Genomic DNA, 20,608 nt, shown 5'->3' on the forward strand with positions numbered 1-20,608 from the left:
ATGCATCAAAAAGTTAAAGTGATGATAGCTGTTTTCTTGCCTCCTTCAATTAATTCATTAGGATTTCACATTATTTTTCTATGGTAAAATTACCTGAATTAAAAGCATGAGAGATTGCTTTAATATCCAGCAAACTACCAGTCCCAGTATTACCAACCAAACCAGACTCCTACAGCAGGCACGTCTAAGGAGAAATTCCTTCAGAAACCCTGTGGTTGCTTTCATATAAGCCATCAATGAACTCCTGCTGGTTGTGATCACATTTTGTGACCTGTGCTTTCTAGATTAAATGAGATGATTTCATAGTGCTCAGTGCTTATTTTTACAACGCTCAACTGGAGAATAGCAGTGACAACAAAAAAACCAATATAATTACATTCTCACCTTTTAAGCATAAAGCACCCAATTTGTATTCAATACCCAAGTTCTTAAAAAAAAACCAAAATGTAAAAATCCATATGGAATATATACAAAATATTTTTCTCAGATCTGGAGATGGCAATTTTGGAAAATATGTTTTTAGATTACATTATGTCATTATTTTTCAATCAATGAATTAAATAATGGGAGAAGAGCCAGAGCAAAACAAACAAAAATCTCACAATCAGTGAATGTAGTTTTCATTTTTTAAGGGTTAGTTAATGGTAGAAGAACCTGTTTAACATGTACTAGGTACCTCTGCTGAATAAGGTGACTGGTCACACTCCAATTCCTTGCACTCCAGAACAGAATAGCTGCTAACAATATTAACTCTACCAGAATGACTTAATTTAACAGTTTTTTCAAACAAAATACTATGTTGCTTTAAATACATTATTCCTGTACTTCGTTGTTTATTTTAAAATTACGTTAGATTGAAAGCCTTTTAATTGATTAGAAAGTAAAAAAAATAACATTTTAATTGAAATTATTCACATATTATCACGAGTAACTGAACTCTCGTCCTCCAATAAAAAAAATCAACTTTAATTGGAACAAAAGATTTTATTTTCTTACTCATATCAGAGAAATGACAAACGAAAAGAGAATGAAAGAGATCTCCTATCCTACGCATTCAAAGAAATAAAACTTAAAGGTCAGGAGATAAATTTAAGTTTTACTGCTTTTCAGCTTACTCACTGCAATTTAAGTACTGAAGGGAGAGGTAAAAAAGTAAAATACAAAAAAATAAAGAAAAAATTAGAGATTTAATTATACTATCCAAGACGGTAATATTTGTACTTTATGGTCTACATAAGTCCAACTAAAGCACCCTCAAATTCAAGGAATACCTCTAAACTAAGGATCAGACCACAGCATGCTAAGCAGGAGACATACAGCAATCACAGTAAAACAATATATTAGCAGCTGTTTTGTAACAAATAATGTTGCTGGTTCTCTCTGCTCAGAAAGAGAAGGCAACAATAAGACATCATCTCAAAACAACACATTCTGTGCACACATGTATTAGTTCTCCTTATTTCAGATGTTCATTTTAGACAACAGTAATTTACAAGGATTTCTGAAAACTACTTTACATGCTACCACTTTCTTCTCAACAAGGAATCGGTGTGGTCCGTTTCACTTTCAGAGACATAGCACATATCCCAAATATCCAAAACATTCAAGATAATAAAACTTAGCCAGTGTTGAGGAAGAAGGTAGACAGAGTACTTTTCAAGGAAAAGCCTGGAAGAAAAAACAATGGCCGGCAGTTCGTCATGCCACTCAGACACTTTCAACAGACCACAGGAATGTGGGTATAAACAGACTGTCAGTAACAAATTTTAAGAAAAATTTAACTTTTCTTGCACTTAATCATTATCCTTTCTGAAAGTTGCCTGGAAAGGAGAGCACTAGGCATGCATGGAAATTAAAAAAAAAAAACAACAAACCAAATTTTATTATGTGCTTCACAGAACCAAAATTATTATTTGATGCTGAAGCTGACAGAAACATAGTTAAAACAGTCCTTCAAATCATAAAAATAGAATTTTTTGCTTATCACAGCCTAATGAGAAAATTCTGATTTCACTAGAACATGGAAAAATTGTCTTTAGAACATCTAATATTCAAAGTCATAACAAGTACAACCCCTAATCTCCTGATCATACCAAGTTTTCAGGCAGAATAACTGCTGAAGCACATTAAGCCAATACCAATTGGCTAATATTTCCAATAGAACTGTTACACAACTTATTTAAACTGAATTTTAGAGAAACCATTTGTTTGGATTTTTAACCTCTCCCTCTCCAGCCCCCTCAAAATAGGAAGACATTAATGATCCATTTCTTTGCTGTCTCTGATTCCTCTCAATTGAGCAAAGAGAAATCAGCACTCTGAGAAACCTTTACTTTCATTTAGCAAGTTTTGTTCTTCTGGTGTCTGCAAGTCTAGATGATATCTGGGTGGCTAACTTCATATAATTCCAATGGTTCTCCCCTTTCCCTCAAGCCTCCTGCCACACATCTAAACAGGATACATTGGTTAGCTTATGTTCAATCCTGATGGAATCTGATGGAATCCATCACAAACAGCAACTCATTTCTACTTGTACGATGGCTCGATTTAGTTCCTTAAATCTGGAATTTCTTAAAATTCCAAATTAGTTCTAATTTTGAATGACAAAACACATCTATAATTTCTGAAAAACTTAAGACCAAACCCATGTAAAAATAGCTTTTCCCAATGTATGAACACCAGCAGAAACTGAATGCATGATTAGCTCAGGATAATCAAGGGATAGTCTCCTTTGGTGTGACTGGGGGATGCACAGGAGTCTTTTATAATTGCTGGTGGCAAAGGCAAACCACATAACCTCCCCTAAATGCCTTTCGGGAGATGACCAGATATCACAGCATCAAGAATGTGCTGCTGTCCAAGCTAGGAAGCCTGTTTCTCAGCTGGCCCTATCCCTAGATGTAACAAAAGCTACATTTCAAAATACACAGTCTGAAAAACAAAAACCAAACAAAAAAATCCAACAGCGTAAAGCAACAGAAACAAAGGTGCTTAAGACCTTGCCTAATTAACTTAAAAGATAAGGGAGAATCATGAGACATCAGTATAACTTCCATCAGTCTGGAACTCAAACAGGCAAATATTCTGGCACAAAAATGCAACTGTCTGTTTTGAAAGTACTTGAAAATATTTTTATTGAAAAATTTAGTTTATTTAGAAATCTAATTGCTAGATGAGTTTGTACCACCACTTGCAGCTCTTGATGCTCAATGTTTGAGAAATTCAGCACTCTAAGGACCCTGAAGGCATAAATGCTCCTTATCTTATTGCTTACATAGCCAATTGGCTACATATCTCCCCCATTTTAATCAGGATTATTCCCCAGCTCTCCTCTTTGCCTTTCTCTGCTTCTTTCAACAACAAGAAAAAAACTGATAAAATACATTTGACTTATTTCAAAGGTTAACAAAAAAGAGGAATGTGGTTTTTGCTCTATAATAAAAAAAAACAAAACACCTGTTTAAATTTAAAGTTGTTTTAATAATGTTTAGTTATGGCCATCTCCAGCTGAATCAGAAGTGGCAAATTAAGGATCTTAGTATCTAATTCAAATGTTGAATATTCAAATGGGAATATCAATGGGAGTGCATTTCCACACACTGGACATAGTGAGTGTCTGTTATAAAGAAATTTAATAAAATATTTGGGGGGGGGGAGGAAAACTAGGTGACTGAGAGACAGAGATGGAAAACTATTCTGTTGTCTTCATTCGTTCTTTTTACCATTGTCTGAAGCCTGAAAAATCAGCACGATTTGAAGTCAAGACAGTCTTGGTATCTCAACTCATTACTTCTCTTTAAATACTTACTTTTTAAACTGAATAATTCTATAGCATTTGCAGGGGAGGGATCCTGCAAGAGAAAACTAAAATCTGAGCAACTGATTCAATTACTCAAAAATCCTCACTGCAGCAATAGTTACAAGGCTGCAGCTTTTCAAATCTCAGTATTTTGACTACCTGAAAAAATGCATTTGCTTCATGTCAGAAGGTAATTTTTTGTAAGATTTTCAGTTGAATATCAAGTCTTTCTCATTTTATACTAGAAATCTCCATTACAGATGCTATTAGCACAGAAAACAAATTACTGCTTTGAGACACAGAAGTAAAAGTATATATGCATGTAAATTCCTTGAATCATGCATAAAACTTTCTCTGCACCATCTTTTCAGTGCTATAATAATGCATGATTTCAAATGCAGAGACAGATAAGTCATTGATTGATTAACATATCTTATACACAAAGCAGGGCTGAAAAAATCTAGAGTATTTTAAATCCTTTTAATTTTCAAATTCTCATGACAGAGGACACAAGTACTGGCAGTGAAATATATTTCAAATGCACAGTCTATCAGACTTTCTATAAAACATAACGAAAAAAACTCTAAATTTAGCTTTAGGAGCAAACAGAGGCTTTCCATCAGTTTCTCCAGCACACTGACTTCCTGGCAATCTGCAGTATCCACTGATCAACCATGGACTTGCTTTTTCTTGTTGTTTTTCAATGTCATATTTGTTCTTAACATATGTGACAAGGATAAAAGGATTTTTTTCATTGCAAGATTATATTCACATCTGCAATGAACTTCCGAAACTGAATGCTGAGAAAACTCATGATACTCGTTCAAGAAAGCATCATTTAGAAAGGAATAAAATATAAGAGACAGATAAAATAAAAACAAATTCAAATCTTGTACTGTGTGCAGGTAAAACCATCTGAGCAGCAATCTGAGCAGCAAACAGCAACAATTTGATCTGCTATGAATTTTAACCCCTTAATATTCATTACCCCAGCAATGAAGTGCCAAATCTGAAGCCACAAATTATGTTACAAACAGAAGAAAAGCAACTGTAGGGAAAAAAAAACAAAACAGAAAAGGAAAAAACAACAGTAACAAACACAGTAACAAAAAACCCCCAATCAAACAAAAAAAAAGTCACAAAACCCACATAGTTAAATTAACTACTAAAAAGGTTTACTACCCTGAAAATCATAGAACAGAACAGAATCATAGAATAGAATATGTTTAGCTGTAAGGGATACATCAGGATCATCGAGTCCAACTTCTGGCCCTGCACAGGACATCCCAAGAATCACATCATGAATCAGAAGCATGTTAACTAAATGTAAAAAGAACTAACACATGAACTCCATTCTAGCCCAGTCTATTCCAGTACTTCTCAAATAATTTAAGATGGTCTCCACAACAGCTATACAAATGTGGGGGTTTTTTCTGTTCTGCTTTTAATAAGCACATGCACACACAAAAGCAAGGAATCAAATACAATGAAGGCAAATAAAACCAATTCTTTGAGTATTTAAGTCTAGGGGCGGGAATCTTTTTGGCAAACTAAAATTACTGTGGCAATGGTGTGCAAATGTTTCTAGGAGCTGTTTATCCAAATCAATATTAGTAGTCCCTGGATTTCAATTCCAATCCTTCTCTCACTTGCTTTTTAACTTTTTATGACTGGCGTCATAATAGCCACCAAACTATTTTTTAACATTGCTGGATACTGAAGCAGAAAAGGCATTAAGCACTTCAGCCTTCTTTGCAATCTGCATTGATAATTTTATTCACTTCATTGATCCATGAAGTATCAACATACTTTGTCTGACAGTACATTATATATATGTACTCTTAAAAAGATTTCGTGTTATTTTCAAGTATTCTTTATTTTGTACTGGGCTGGATATTTCTTAAAAGCTTAAGCTTTTTGGTTTGTTTGGGTTTTGCAATGCTTAGCCTCTGACATCTGACACTGGTCTTAGTTTCTGTCATTTTTCTTTTCTGTGTATGAAATTACAACGATTGTGATCAAGGTCAAACTCCTACTGCTTTTCCAATGCTTTCTCCATGTTGGAGTACATTATTCTCAAGCTCATTAACACAGTCTTTCCCTAACTTATTTCTTCTTAGCTATACCTCCCAGAAGGCTTCATCAATACACATCTCTGAGCTCATGAAATCAGTCTGCCTAAGAGACATTCCTGGTATTTGGCCATTTTCCCTTCTATGCTTTCTAAGGATCATGAGCTTGCATTTCAGAGATACTCTCCCCACAAGTGTTCAATCAAATCTTTCAACTAAGGTTCCTCTGAAAAGGATATTGTAATGTTTATACACTAGGTTTGGGTTATCTAAATTCATATCCACAGACACCTTTGATTCAGGACTTAGCCAAAGCCTAGGCAAGTAAATACAATCATGCAGTCAAAAGTCCTGACTACCTACCTACATGTTTAAGATGCAAAGATTTCTGTACCGAAATTAATAATATATATTTATATATAAAATATATATTTTTTGCATTTATTATACTAGCATATTATGGCAACTTGAATTCTATTGTCACTTGTGCCAGAAGTGGCTGGTAAGGCGGCAGGAATAAGCAGCTCAGTGTCCATCCTGTGCCAAATGGGATTCTCAAACAACGCACTTCCACCACTGCAGATCCATAGGACACTCCCTCAGCAACTATTGCCTGAGCACACATGGAATCATCACTGAGCAATTCAACAATATCAAAAAAGGCTATAGCAACGCAACAGTTTGGCGGTTACAGCGTTTGCAAGGAAGAACTTTAATTCTGTGTCCACTTTGACCTCACATCCTGATCTGTGGTTTCACAGAAAGACATATGAACATGAAGTCTGTGCCCATCCCAAATCCAGAACCACATCCTGCACCAGGGTTCAGTTTTCACAGCTGGGGCATTTAGGTGATGAAAGAGACTCTATTAGATTATTGTTTCACTTTAAAATAGTGCTTACAGACTTTTTACAGTAAATTGTCATTGTGTAAAACCTTGAAAAATTCCTCAGAACAGAGCTATGCATCTGAGGAAAGTTTTGCCATTGTTAAAGAACTTGGAGGAAAAGACACACACAAGAAAAGGTTCATTTCCAGTTTCCTCAATAAAGCCCAATGCCATGATTTAGCACAGATAACAGGATACAAATAGCTTATTTCACTCTGATTCTGTCTCTTAGTGCAGTGCAGTTCATTGTACCTGAGAAAATGGTGCTCACTGATGTGGCTGTGTTGTTACTAGGCAACCAGAGATAAAATACAGGGGTTAATGATTTTTATTTAATGCATTTTTATGAGAAAGCCCACTCTCTTTTTTCCCTCTGCTGATATTGAGGTGTAAATGCTATTTACACAAGGAGATATATTTAGCTATCCTCTCCGATCTGAACAAGAAAATTATTCAAACTGGATATTCAAACAGCAAGTCAATAAATATTTCTAAATATATTGACCATTACCACTATCAAACACACTGTGGCAATGGCTGAGATCTCAAAGCACTTCAGCAGGGACAAATATTCAGTAGGTCTCACAGCAGAGAATAAGAATGGCAACAAAACAGATAACAGCCTAGGGACGATTGGGGCAGTTACCCATGTTTATGTTCTCCTCCATGGAGGAAAACAAGAGCCTAAGCCTATATCACCCTTCACCTTTCCCATGATGTCATGACACCCACACTTGGCAAGGTCACACCATGTTTTTTCCTGTAGCTTTGGGTTGCCTCAATTCACTACAAAAACCAATTGTCCCTCCTAGTGGGGCTCTGCTCACAGGAGCCTCTACAGGGAGATGCACATCTTAAGAAGCATCCTACTATCACAGCCCTTGTCCCACCAGTCTAGGCACACATCCAGGAGGCCTCCCTGTAACTCCAAGCTGCTATGCAATTAATTTTCCACCACACAATAACTTGTCTCTGTTGAGGGGCCTGACAGCAGTGACACCTGCTGAATTCAGCAGATATGACCTTCATTCAACACTGTGTTGGAAATGTTACCACATATGTAACCCCACACAACCTCTCAAGTTTCTTCACATGCCAAGCTCTTCTCTTCCCTTCATCCTTCACAAGGGCTGGTGGCTTGTATGTAACTTGTGATCATCGAGTTTCTTTTATATCAGCTGATTTCCCAGCTCTTCTGTCTTTGCAATAGGAGCAGGAAAGTGTTTAGAGATCTGAAAATCAACTGGAAGCCTTAGGCTGACTGTGTGCATGAGGTCTCAGGTTCAAACAAAACTACAGCTCTGACAGCATGCTTAACTTCTGCAAGTTCTGCAAGACAAAGTGAGAAGGAGATGAATTCCTGCACCATTTTGCTTTTACATATAGATAAAGCCAAACTAACTGATGTTATCAACACTGGATTATTTAACATTTTTCTCTGCAAAGGTTAACTTCCAAATAACAGGAATCATCCAATTCAGTTGCACAAATCTTTTTGACCCTTAATAATGGTCATCTTCAAATAAAAGCAGAAATTCCACTGGACCCAGCAGTTGGATTCTTACAGTTATCTGTCTCAGCATACATCCTTATTATCACGATAGAAGGTTCCACTCCCTCTCACTTAAAGGAAAGAAATGCATGTAACAGTCCAAAATATTTGTAAGCACCTCTTGGATTTCACAGAAGATTACAATCAATGTATTTCTCATCCCAAAAGGAGTACTGCATGGCTACTTCTGACCATTTGCCTATTCAAAATAAACAAGGCTGAAGGTCAAATACTTCAATCAGAAATTTGTTCTAGTGGAATTGTAAAAATCAGTAATTCTCCACTGTGTGTCCCAGACATAACTGGCAATGGTACAGCCTGACTTCCTTCTTCTTTAGAAGCCTCTCTACGCACAGCCAGCCTTCCTACTCACAACGCACAAGAGTTTGTAAGCAAGCAACAGGTATCAGTTTGTGAGATCAGTTTGAGAGCTGGGGTTTTTTTGTCTCATTTTTTTTTTCTTATCCCCCACATACACAAACACTGCCAAGTTCTCCCATCTCTGAATTATTGCAAAAATTGTGTCTGCCTGTATTTCATCTATCAATGTGTAAAACATCACACTAACTAAAACTAAAGAACAGCAGCTTTAAGTAAAGAAAAAAGTGTCTTTCACTGTGCACGCATGTTATATTTCATAGCTTCTCAGGTTAACTTAGAAGGACAAGTTAACAAATGCAATTGATTTCCAGTGCACTTCCCACTTTCACCCACTTTCACAGATACACTGAGATAGGCTTTCCAGTAGTTTATGTTTCCTTGGTATGGATCTTACTATGCCAAACACCATTCCAGATTTTTATCAATGATCAGAAACTAATATAAATCTGAGGAAAGTGCCAGAGGAGAAACTACAGTTCTGAAAATCCCAATTAATGACTGCAGGACTCTGAAAACAAGCCTGACCTTTGGCTGTTTTGAAGGCAAGGAGCAGGACTGGCTTCAAATCTCTACTTCTAGAGACTGGGACTGTCTACTTAAACTCAGTTAAATGTTCAGTCAGTGAAAAACAGAAACAGAGCCAGCAACAGATAACAGAATTTAGAAATCCCTGTTGCCAAGAGAGTATCTGAATTACTACCCTACACAAACATTTTTCTTCTCCCCATCAATGGAATTCAGATTTCACCCTTCAGCCTTGAACAACATTAACTACGGAGTCACGCAAAACTCGGATTTTCAGTTGCCTCAGTTTCCTACTGTTGAGCTTAGACAGCTGACAATGCTCAGTATTGAGGATGTACTAGACATCATATTGAGGTATTTCCTTCTGATTCCTGGGTTTAAACCCTTAAATCTAAACACAACATTCTGAATTCCACTTTGGAAGAATGACATGTAGAAGTAAAGCCAATGATGCATTGCATTTGGCTCTAAATTTGTGCTAAATACGTGGTTATGCCTCTTCACCTAATTTGCCCATAAAAACCAGCATTGTAAAATAATATTAATATGCCATCTTGTGAAAAGCTTGACAATTTTCAAATGGTATTGAAAATACAAGACTCAGAGTGGACACAGTTCACAGCAGATTTACTAACGACTGTTAAGTGGAATTACAGAAAGAAGAATGTCACGTAATAGTTGCTCACTGACAAGAAAATTCTACCCTATCATAAGTGGATAGAAGAGCAGAGACAGAGAGTGAGACGGAATGTAGGTGGAAGGCTTTGATCTACTTAAATTCTCTAAATGCCAGACTGAACAAGGTATGAAGGACAAGTGTCTAGAGGGAAAGATTCTTTATTTAATTTTTAAATAGAAAAATACTTTAAATCTTTCTTGGAAAAAAAACGTGAAAATTCCTTGTTGCTGCATTGTCACTGTAAGTCGTGTGGCAAATATCATGGTATTTTTTGCTTTATTCTGTAAGACACAAAGTAATAACTCAAGCTCCCAAATGTATTATCCAGAGATGTCTATATAACAAATATTTTTTTTCATAACTTTTTACAAACAAACAAACAAAAAACCCAAACCAGCCCCCAACAAACCAAAACTAACCAAAGCCCCTGAAGAAACACAAGCCTCTTCCAAATAGCATTTACTGGAAATAGTCTAGAAGAGTTTGTCTTGATCTTACTGACAAACCATATTTAGCTTTTATTAGGCAGAGAGTGAAGTAAAAGCTAATAGAGCAGTCTGTCTTTTAGCTATTGCTATGCCTTAGCAACTCTCCAGTCACCAATATTTTTCCCATGTAGGTTGCTCCATGTTTTTAAACATTATCGTTTCAGACAAGGAAAAAGGACAAAGAAATTGGAAGAACCTTCTAGATCAGCTAGTCCATTCTCTTTCTCAAGACTTAACCAAATATCTGTATCTCATTCTGGACTGATAGTTATGTAATTTATTAAATTTTAGAGACCACAGCTGTGATATCTCTATGATTTACCTCATCTATGTTGTTACATTCTTATTTTCAGAAGGCTTTTCATAAAGTCTTATGTGAATCTTCTCAGGTACAGCCTGAGCCTACTGTTTTCCTCTTTCATCCACATATTACTTTATTTAAGATACTAGAAGGCTGTTGCCATGTTTCCCTTTTAAAGGCTGATCCCAGTGAACACGAAGTCCTGGTCAAGATCAAACGAACAGCAATAAACTGAGGAACTAATCCCTAAAGCAGAGCAGAGTGTCAGGAGCAGGCAATCCAAGGAGACAGGTTAGACCACTGTCCCTATTATGAAATCCCCCAATGATTTGAAATCCCCCCACTGTGTCCCCAGAATACCATGCAAAACAAAGGGGTATGTTGACTACAAGAGGATAAGGCTTATTATGTTTCAATTCCCTACCTCTACCACAGTTGTCTTTGCAGCTTTGCACATAGGTTGGTTGAAGTTTCTTGCAGTTTTCCTGCAAAAGAAAAGAAAATTAATGAGCATTAAAAGCCATAATAGTACAATGAAAGACTTTTCAGAGATAAGCTACTAAAAGTATGTCTATAATATAAATATCACAAATCGTTTTGTCAAATAGCTTGAGAACTAATAAAAAAAAAGTAGGAAGGAGAAAAAGTATTGTGGAATTGTGTAAGATGCATCTGAAATTAAATCATATTTTGCTACATTAGAAAATATTTATTACAGCTCTTTTGACTTTTAATCAGCACATTGTTTAATTGAAATTGGGTGTGCTACTGATATCTTCATTTATTAGATCCAAACGCAGCAGCAAGCTGGACTTTGTACAATGTGCCTTCACATTTTTTTACTTCACAAAGAATGAAATCCATCTCCACAGGGGAGGCCAGCACAGGGCTTAACCACCTCCCGAGTCCCCCGTACACCTTCATAACTCAGATCAGGACTTCGGATAGCAGTCTGCATAGCAAATGTAATCCAATTCTCTTGATCAAAAAAACCCCTGTGTCAGTTTTGGCACTCAGGGCAAGACTCTGGCATTGATCCTATGTATTCCCACACAGCATTTCTGTACCAAGGAAAAAGAACCTCTAGAAAAAAACAATACATGACATGTATTGGATCTGCACCAAGATCATAGTAGGCACAAGGAAAAACATGCAACCTGTGTCAGCTGCTCTCTATACTTTCCAGAAACCAAACAAAACTGTTTCACATATTTAATAATTAAGAAAAGTTCTGTAGATTTTAGTGGTGTTCACTGCTAGCTTCTCAGCACTCTTCTCTTTTAAAAAAGTAGAATTCCTGAAAAATTTTCATCAGAATTCATGAAATCAGGGTTCGAAACAAATCAAAATTTCCTTTCCCCCATCCTTTTTCCACAGAAGCATTTTTTTTCCCTAACCATACTTATTTCATAGACTCACAGAACCATTTAAGCGGGAAAAAAAGCCCAAAAGACGATCAAGTCCAACAGTTAATCTCCAACGTGTTTTCCTCCTCTCCCCTTCCCGCAAGGACCATGCCCAGTACCACAGCCACTTTGAACTTTGGGGGGCTGCTGCCACCTCGTGGTGTTGGGGGAAGGAACGGAAAGGAAACAGTCAAATCCTGAGACTTAACAGGCAGTGCTAACAGGATTTCTAGTGCAGATATCTACACAATCAAAGCTATACCCAAAGACACATATCTCAGCGAAATGCTGTTTTACTGGCAATACACAGAATCTGTGAAGCCTCTCACAAAGGTCCAACCGTGTCCTGGGAGGCATCAGCCAAAGCATCACCAGCCGGTTGAGGGAAGAGATTGTCCCGCTCTGCTCTGCACTGGGGCAGCCTCAGCTGGAATATTGTGTGCAGTTTGGGGCACAACAATATAAAAAGACATTAAAATCTTAGAGAGAGTTCAAAGGAGGGCAATGAAGATGGTGAAGGGCCTTGAGGGGAAGCCGTATGAGGAGCAGCTGAGGTCACTTAGTCTGTTCAGCCTGAAGGAAACCGAGGGGAGACCTCATTTCAGACCTTGTGAGGGGAAGAGGAGAGGCAGGCACTGATCTTTCCTCAGTGGTGACCAGTGACAGGACTTGAGGGAGCAGCATGAAGCTGAGCTGAGGGAGGTTTAGGTTGGATATCAGAAAAAAATTTTTCACCCAAAGAGTGGCTGCGCAGTGGAACAGGCTCACCAGGGAAGTGGTCACAGCACCAAGGCTGACAGAGTTCAAATATCGCTTGGACAACACTCTCAGGCACATAGTGTGACTCTTGGAATGTCCTATGCAGGGCCAGGAGTTGGACTCGATGATTCTGATGAGTCCCTTCCAACTCAGAATATTCTATGATTCTATTAATATCTTTTGTCCATGGATCTTCTTAATGGCTATGTAAACCCAAAAGGATATAAGAATAGGAAACCATAAAACAAACCCAACCAACCACAACTTGCATTCTATCCTTCTCTGAGAGCATGAATACAATCCTAGCTGGTAGTGATTTAGGAAAAACTATCCTAATCGAAGTAGAGTAGCAAATGAGAAGAAAAACAGAGTTACAAAAGCCAAATTAAAATAGTAGGAAAATGCATACAGATGGGGAAAGCAGATGTGAAAACTAAGAATTCAGTATTTCATCCCATATAACTATTTTTTCTGAGCCAAAGCCTTTCACAAGATTGTAGTGACTAGTCTTCCAGCAAAAAAACTGATATAAAATTATTTTTACATAGGGGAAAAATTACAAGAAAACATTTCAATGTTAATTTAACACTAAGAAGAGCTAATGGGCTCTATTCTGACACTATTTATAAAAGCTTCTGCCACTTAGAATGTTCCTGGGTTAGTAAAGTTGTTTCAGAAGCAGCAGTCTTTTACAGGATCAAAGGCCTTATTTCTATAGAACACACGATCCAGAAGTTTTACGGGATCAAAGGCTTTATTTCTGAAGAACACACCATCCAGAAGCTTTACAGGATCAAAGGCCTTATTTCTAAAGAGCACATCATCAAGAAGGAGAAAAAACAGAAGCACTACACTTATTTTCCAACACCAAATAATGTTAAGGGGTTAGGAGTATGAAATTCAGAAACTAGCTACACAAAGTTGCCTTTTTTATTTTAAGATGGCTTTCTGGACATCTAGTCTCAGCAACATCTACCACATCTATTTTTCCAGTGATGGATTTCCCAGCTGACCCAAAGGCATAATGTGTTTTCTCCCAGAGGCAAAAGACAGCAAACTACTTCATGGCAGACTAAATCAACAAACTATGTACCTAACGATACAGAGGTGAAGAGATGCCTCAGGTATCAGCTGAATTTACAAACTGCGGAACCACTTGAAGCATGAGGAGATGATCTGATATGACTGTGACAGCAGAGGCCCTGACTCTGATTACCCCTTCAACATCTCTGTTCCTTTGTCAATAGTCTATTTTCATCAGCACCAAGCAACACCTTTGCAGCACCACCTGCAACACCTGCAACTCCAAAGCAGAATGGTACCAAGATAAAAAGAGAGGGGAACCAAAGGAGGTTCAAATATCATGGAGAGAAGCCACCCTCCGATATTTGAAAAATAACAGCAGTCATGTGAAGTCCCAGGTACTGGAAAAAGGAAAACACTGTACTCATCTTTAAAAAGGGTAGAAAGGAGGACCCTGGGAATGACTGACCTGTCAGCCTCACCTCTGTGTCTGGGAAGGTCATGGAACAGATCCTTCTGGAAGCTGTGCTAAGGCACATGGAGGACAGGGAGGTAATTAGAGACAATCAGCAAGGTTTCACCATAGGCAAGTTCTGCCTTACCAACCCAGTGGCCTTCTGTTGTGGACTTACATCAGTGGACAAGGGAAGAGCTACTGATGTCATTTATCTGCCCTTCTGTAAAGCCTTTGACATGGTCCCTCACAACATCCTTCTGTCTAATTTAGAAAGAGATAGATTTGATTGCATGGACTGTTTGGTGGGTGAGGAATTGGTTGGACAGTCACATCCAGAGGGTAGTGGTTAATGGCTCAGAGCCCCGATGGACATCAGTGACAAATGGTGTCCCTCAGGGGTCCATCTTGGACCAGTGTTAACTAATATCTTCATTAATGACACATGATGAGATCAAGCGTACCCTGAGCAAGTTTGCAGATGACATCAATCAAGTGGTGTGCTTAACACACTTGAAGGACGGGATGCCATCCAGAGGGACCTGGACAAGCTTGAGGAGTGGGCCCAAGGAAATCTCATGAGGTTTAATAAGACCAAGTACAAAGTGCTACATCTGCTTGCTGCTTGCTTGGGGGAACCCCCAGTATGAACAAAGGCTGAAGAATCAAGAGCAGCCCTGGTGAGAAGGACTTGGGGGTGCTGGTGGATGAGAGGCTGGACATGAACTGGCCATGTGCACTTAAAGGTCAGAAAGCCAATTGTGTGCTGGGCTGCATCCAGAGCAGTGTGGGCAGGAGGCTGAGGAAAGCAATTCTGCCCCTCTATTCTGCTCTGGTGAGACCCCACCTGGAGCGCTGCATCCAGCCCTGGGGTTCCCAGTAAGGGAAGGACATTGACCTGTTGGAGAGAGTCCAGAGGAGGCCACCAAGACAATTAGACGAATGGAGCACCTCTCCTACAAGAAAAGGCTGAAAGAACTGGGATTGTCAAGACCAGAAAAGAGAAGGCTTCAGAGAAATCTAATTGTTGCCATCCTGTACTTGAAGAAAGCCTACAAGAAAGATGGAGAGGGACTTTTTACAAGGGCAGGTAGTGACATGACAAAGAGAGTAGGTTTAGAATGGATATTAGGGAGAAATTCTTTACTGTGAGGGTGGTCAGGCATTGGAAAAAGTTGCTCCAGGAAAACTGTGGATGCCCCATCCCTGGAAGTGTTCAAGGACAGACTGGATGGAGCTCTGAGCAATCTGACTTAGGGATAGGTGTCTCTGCCCATGGCAAGGGGGTTGGAATGAGATGATTTTTAGGTCCCTTCCAACCCAGGCCATTCTATGACTCTGTGATGACTATCCACAAAAGCAGTGGTACTCCTTGATGTTGTCCCTAATGAACAAAGCTTCAAGGGAGCTCAAGACTGGGAGACAGTCTAGTACCTACATCAGACTAACAAAACAAAATGACTGTATATGCATCCTTTCAGTTATCATAGGAACAAGGTGAGACTACTTCACTATGTTTGAGGGAGTCTTGGATTATTTGTCTTACTAATAGTGTACTATACCTAAAAGTTATTATCTACTGGGCCAGACATAGGCTTCCTTGTTAGAAAAAAGCTGTGGTACAGAGTAGTCTACTCAGCTTGAAGATACCTGGAATGAAAGTAGCCACAACATGCTGTATGGAAGAAAAGATTTAGGGCACATGAAGTATCATGTTAAGAAAAAAAAAGCAGCATAAAAAACTGCTTTCTAAAGAAGTTAGTGCCATTCTGGATTCCCAAGAAAACAGTATAGGTTCACATATGAGAATAGACAAAAAAATTAATGCCGGCCTGTGGTCAAACTATGTGTACCTAAAGTACACCTTTAGATTTAAAAAACCTCTTAGCTTGAGGGTGATTAACAGTTTGGCAGACAGTTACTCCTTAGCTATTGGCTCCACAGATATCAGTCATGGGAAACACACTATAAATAGTACCACACTGCTGGGAAAGTGGTGGCAGATGGCAGGATATAAGATGAGCCTATGTTTCTCTGTTGTAGGTCATCAGGTAATCTGTGCGTCATCCCAAAACAGAATGGGACACTGCTTATCATAAGCAAATTCTTCTAAGTTAGTAATATTCTTCAAGGAATAAGACACTGGATGATGATGTTTCCATCTTTGATTAGTTACACTTGAAAGGAGGAGTCAAGGTTTTTAGATCTTCACTCCAGATGGATATAGTATCTGGTATTAACTGTACTGTGTGAATGTGGGAGACACATGAAGACTTCTGAAAAAAACAGGAAGAAGGAAAGGGATAGAGACTAAAAGGGCATAAAGGAAGAGGGGTAAAAGGGAGAATGCAACCAGTCTGTTGCTGTGGAAAATTAAAGAATTTTTCAGAGGTAACTATGCATCAGTAGATAGATACAGGGTAAAAGCACACAGTAGTGGCTCAAGACCAAACAAAAAGAAGCCTAAGGAAGAAGAGTGTTTCCTGTATTCTGTGTACCAGAACCTAAGGAAAGCAGTTTAACAGCCATCAAATTCATGTGCACACACACAGGAAAGTTCAATTTTCAATCAGAAACCATATTGTCTTACCAGTGGGCAAGCCAGGATGTCAAGTGTTGGGCAAAAAAAAGCTTATTTATTAATGTTCAAGTATTTTAATTCGTTATTATTATAAGATATATAGATAAAATTAATGTGAATACATGTGTATGTATTCATAAATAAAGAAAAGTATTATTTTATGGGTATTATTTTATACATATATTTTTCAGTTGCTTTTTCAACTCCTTGTTTGTTCTAATACATACAGACTGTGTCTTTCACAGTCTGCTTGTAGCAAAATGCAGCAATTGTAACACTTACCTTTTCATCTGATAGCCATAAGACAAACAAATAAAAACCAGGCATTAAACATAAGCAAACCTCTCCTGCTTCAGTTCAGGACAAACCAGAACTTAAGGACAGCAACTCATATAAAAGATGTAATTACTAGTGCAACACTCAAACTTTTCATTGTGAAGATGTTTAAATTCATATGATGCCTCTCCCTACACCACTGAGATCAAATCAACTTTAAACACTGCTTTCTTTATACAGAATCAATTTTCCCATAACTGACTGTCCAGAAGACTGATTCAGCTCCCTTCTCTTCTGTCACATATGAATGGATCAAACTTCATTGCTCAAGAAAAAGGACCCAAACTAATATGAAAACTGAAAGGAACAGAAGACACTAAATTTCTCAATAGTAATTGTAATTACTTCAGTCTGCTGTGTCTCATTTTAAACTACCAATATTTTATTTCACACCTAGGTTTGAATTCTCAAAAGTCATTAGAATAAGTAATTATATTTTGGTTTTTTATAGCATTATAATTTGAGAGTAGGGAAAGGCAACATGAAGAAAGCAAATTCAGTAAAACATTTTTTTGCCATCACACAGGAGTCAGGATTCTCCTTCTCTTTCATTATCTAAATCATAAAAGAATCTTTTTCCATTGGTAAACAAGTCACACCTGAAAATGATGTTTCCTGCACGGTCAGCCTTCCATGCCTTCACAAGAGCAAAATCTCCTGTAATCGACTTCTCTAGAATAAAGTGACGGCCGTCAAACTCTCGCACCTACAGAGAAAAGTACAAAACGGAGATGTAGGTTTCTTCCAACAGATTTCTCATGTAATATTTATTTCATGGGGTTTATTTTACAGACTATTATATTTACATTTCTTTTTGTACTATATAAAGTTTTATCTGAAAAACTGTATCATAATAAGAGAAGCATGGAAGGGCTGTAAACCCCAGTTTTGTTATAGTGTCTCTAGAACTGCATGTGAATACATATTCCTCCTGCTCCATCTACTGGATTTAGACATGCTTCTTCCTGCATCTACAAGCTAACCAAAAACTGAAGTGCTAAAGCAGAATTGCTGAAAAGGTCCATAATCACTGCCCAACACTAGAAAACTCCAGCTCTTAAGTGAAGTCGATTTGAGACACAGTACTCAAATCATGTCATCTGACAGGCTGAATTTCATTTGGTTTTCCCTGCATTTATGATCAATATTTGCAATGAATGATACTGTGCCTGAAGCCAAAATATGGAATTGACTCACAGCTAGTCTTTTAATCCTAAAGAGAGAGATGAAACAGCATTTCTCTTAACAATGTAGGTAGTTAAGAGTATACACAAATAGTACTTGAGAGCTTTTAAAAATTTCTGAAAGGGGAAGGAAAAATGACAAAAAGGTATCAGAAGTCAGTTTGTCAGTCCCATAAAAGGAGATCTGAGCCTTTACAAAATAATACTAACATGCAAAATGGATGTGGAGAATGGAATTGAACAAGTCATGATGGTCATAATATTAGTACCCCCAGTTATTAGACTAGGAAGACTTAAGAGAGATTTTCTCACAAATGTCAAAAGGAAAACAAATGAAGAAAAATGTTATTAAAATTATAAGCTATTTAATAAACAAAACATTCCTCCAAATTGTAAAACATCATAATGACATATACAATTAAAAAAATAAGGGAATAAAAGAGACTAAGTCAATGTCCAGATACTCCAAATAGTTGTGTATAAAATACATGAAAATCATGGGCACCCAGAGATGTGCTCAAGGTAAAATTTAATACTGTATGCAGCCTACTTGGAACACACAGCAGTAGCCCCACCCATTTTTTCAAGTACAGTTATAGCATTGAGATATCTTCCCTTCTTCAAATTCTACAACCAATTTCAAAGTGAAGCACTTGTTTCTCACTTGAAAGCCACACTCTTTTTATTTCTTTGAAGTTTTAAACATTGAGACTAAATTGTATTTCAAATGTTGGGAAATTCAATTCCTGGAATTTGTGTCAACTGAGCTCTTCCCTGTTTAACAGGAAAACGTCCCATTTCTTCTAAAGATAAAGCCTCATGTGCAGCTGCAGGATTGCTTACTGCATAGCTCAGGATTTAAGGAGCACCTGCCCCACTAGCAGGAGGTTGTTCTCAGACCATTCCGTCCACTGCAGTGGCTGGTACAAGATTTTGTTTGAATACACAATGAACTTAATAAGAGAACAGTCAAGTGAAGAGTAAATCAGCAAGGCAGGCTATCACTTGGACCAGCTCTCCCTAAAGCTGTAAAAACCTTTCTAACACATCACAAAGGACAGAAATAAGCAGTGGGAGCAAAACTGATGTGCCTGGTACCACAGATATCTAGTTAATTCAATATAGCAGGGTTAAACTTGGCTCTTGTTTCTCTTGGAAATATGTCAGAAATTCGTTTTTCAAAGCTGAAGGCTTCCTAATGGCAAACAGACCTCTTACCTCTCTTGGCTGGCTGGCAATGGCAATGGTGCCATCTGTGTTGTACTTGATGGGTGCACCCCCTTCCTGCACCAGCGTCCCATAGCCAGTACTGGTGTAAAATGCTGGGATTCCTGCTCCTCCTGCTCTAATACGTTCAGCAAGTGTACCCTATGGGAAGACATATTGAAGAACTCGTCATTTGGAAAAAATAAATCAAACTCTAATGAATGGCTTGAATTAAATTAATTTTATATCCTCTCATTTGGAGCTTTTCCTTCTGTTCTCAGCCAACAGATGTGATCACCTATTTCTCCCTCCCATTTTAGATCTCCTTTGTGGGATTGGTACTGGATATGGCCAAAAGCTGCTCAAGTTGTGCTGTCACACAACTCTCTGCCAATTACCAAGCCCCAGCACTTGGCCGTGCCTCCTCTCCTTCAACTTGTCTTCCAACCCATTGCTCTGAGAAGAGTACAGAGTTCTTTTCCTCTTTCCCACCTAGCTACATATCCTAAAAGGGTTTTTTTTCTGTGTAAGTCCTCCATATTGATGTTTCATTCTTCAATATCTTAAGAAAAACTTCAGAACTCACTCCAAGCTGAAACAGCCAAGGAGGGCAGATTAAGAAAGGAAGATCTGGAAAGTGATCTGGGTTGTCCATGCCAAGAATATCAAGAAGCTGAAAGAGCTTCTCTATACTCTGTTTGACCACCCTGCCCGCACTCTGCTCTATGTCCAGCTGTACTACAGATATTAACAGCGCAAATTCCTCATCAGCCTTAGTTATGGACTTATGGCCAAAGATGTGTCTTCTTGTTTTCATTAATGTCATTTCCCAGATTTTTTTTAATATTTTTCTAGAGTCAAAGCAAAACAAGACCATCATGGTCAATTATCCATCTCCACAACACAGGCTGCATTTTCCTCAGTTATCCTGCAAGAAGCACAATGACCTCTGGTAGGTTTTCAAAATGGTGGC

The 20,608-nt window shown here is 38.0% G+C and overlaps 1 protein-coding gene across 1 annotated transcript in view; it reads right to left on the bottom strand.

Moving 5' to 3' along the window:
• Positions 1-20,608, bottom strand: part of OXCT1 (3-oxoacid CoA-transferase 1) — an 87,156-nt gene that overhangs the window by 45,637 nt on the left and 20,911 nt on the right. The window contains exons 5-7 of the mRNA XM_027670578.1: positions 19,648-19,797; positions 17,845-17,951; positions 11,111-11,171 (exon numbers count right to left, since the gene is read on the bottom strand). Of these exons, the coding sequence (XP_027526379.1) occupies positions 11,111-11,171; positions 17,845-17,951; positions 19,648-19,797 (318 nt within the window). The remainder of the gene's footprint in view (positions 1-11,110; positions 11,172-17,844; positions 17,952-19,647; positions 19,798-20,608) is intronic.

This window comes from Neopelma chrysocephalum, unplaced genomic scaffold (assembly GCF_003984885.1).
Source record: "Neopelma chrysocephalum unplaced genomic scaffold, ASM398488v2 Primary Assembly neopelma1_96921, whole genome shotgun sequence".
In the NCBI taxonomy this organism is placed as follows: Eukaryota; Metazoa; Chordata; class Aves; order Passeriformes; family Pipridae; genus Neopelma; species Neopelma chrysocephalum.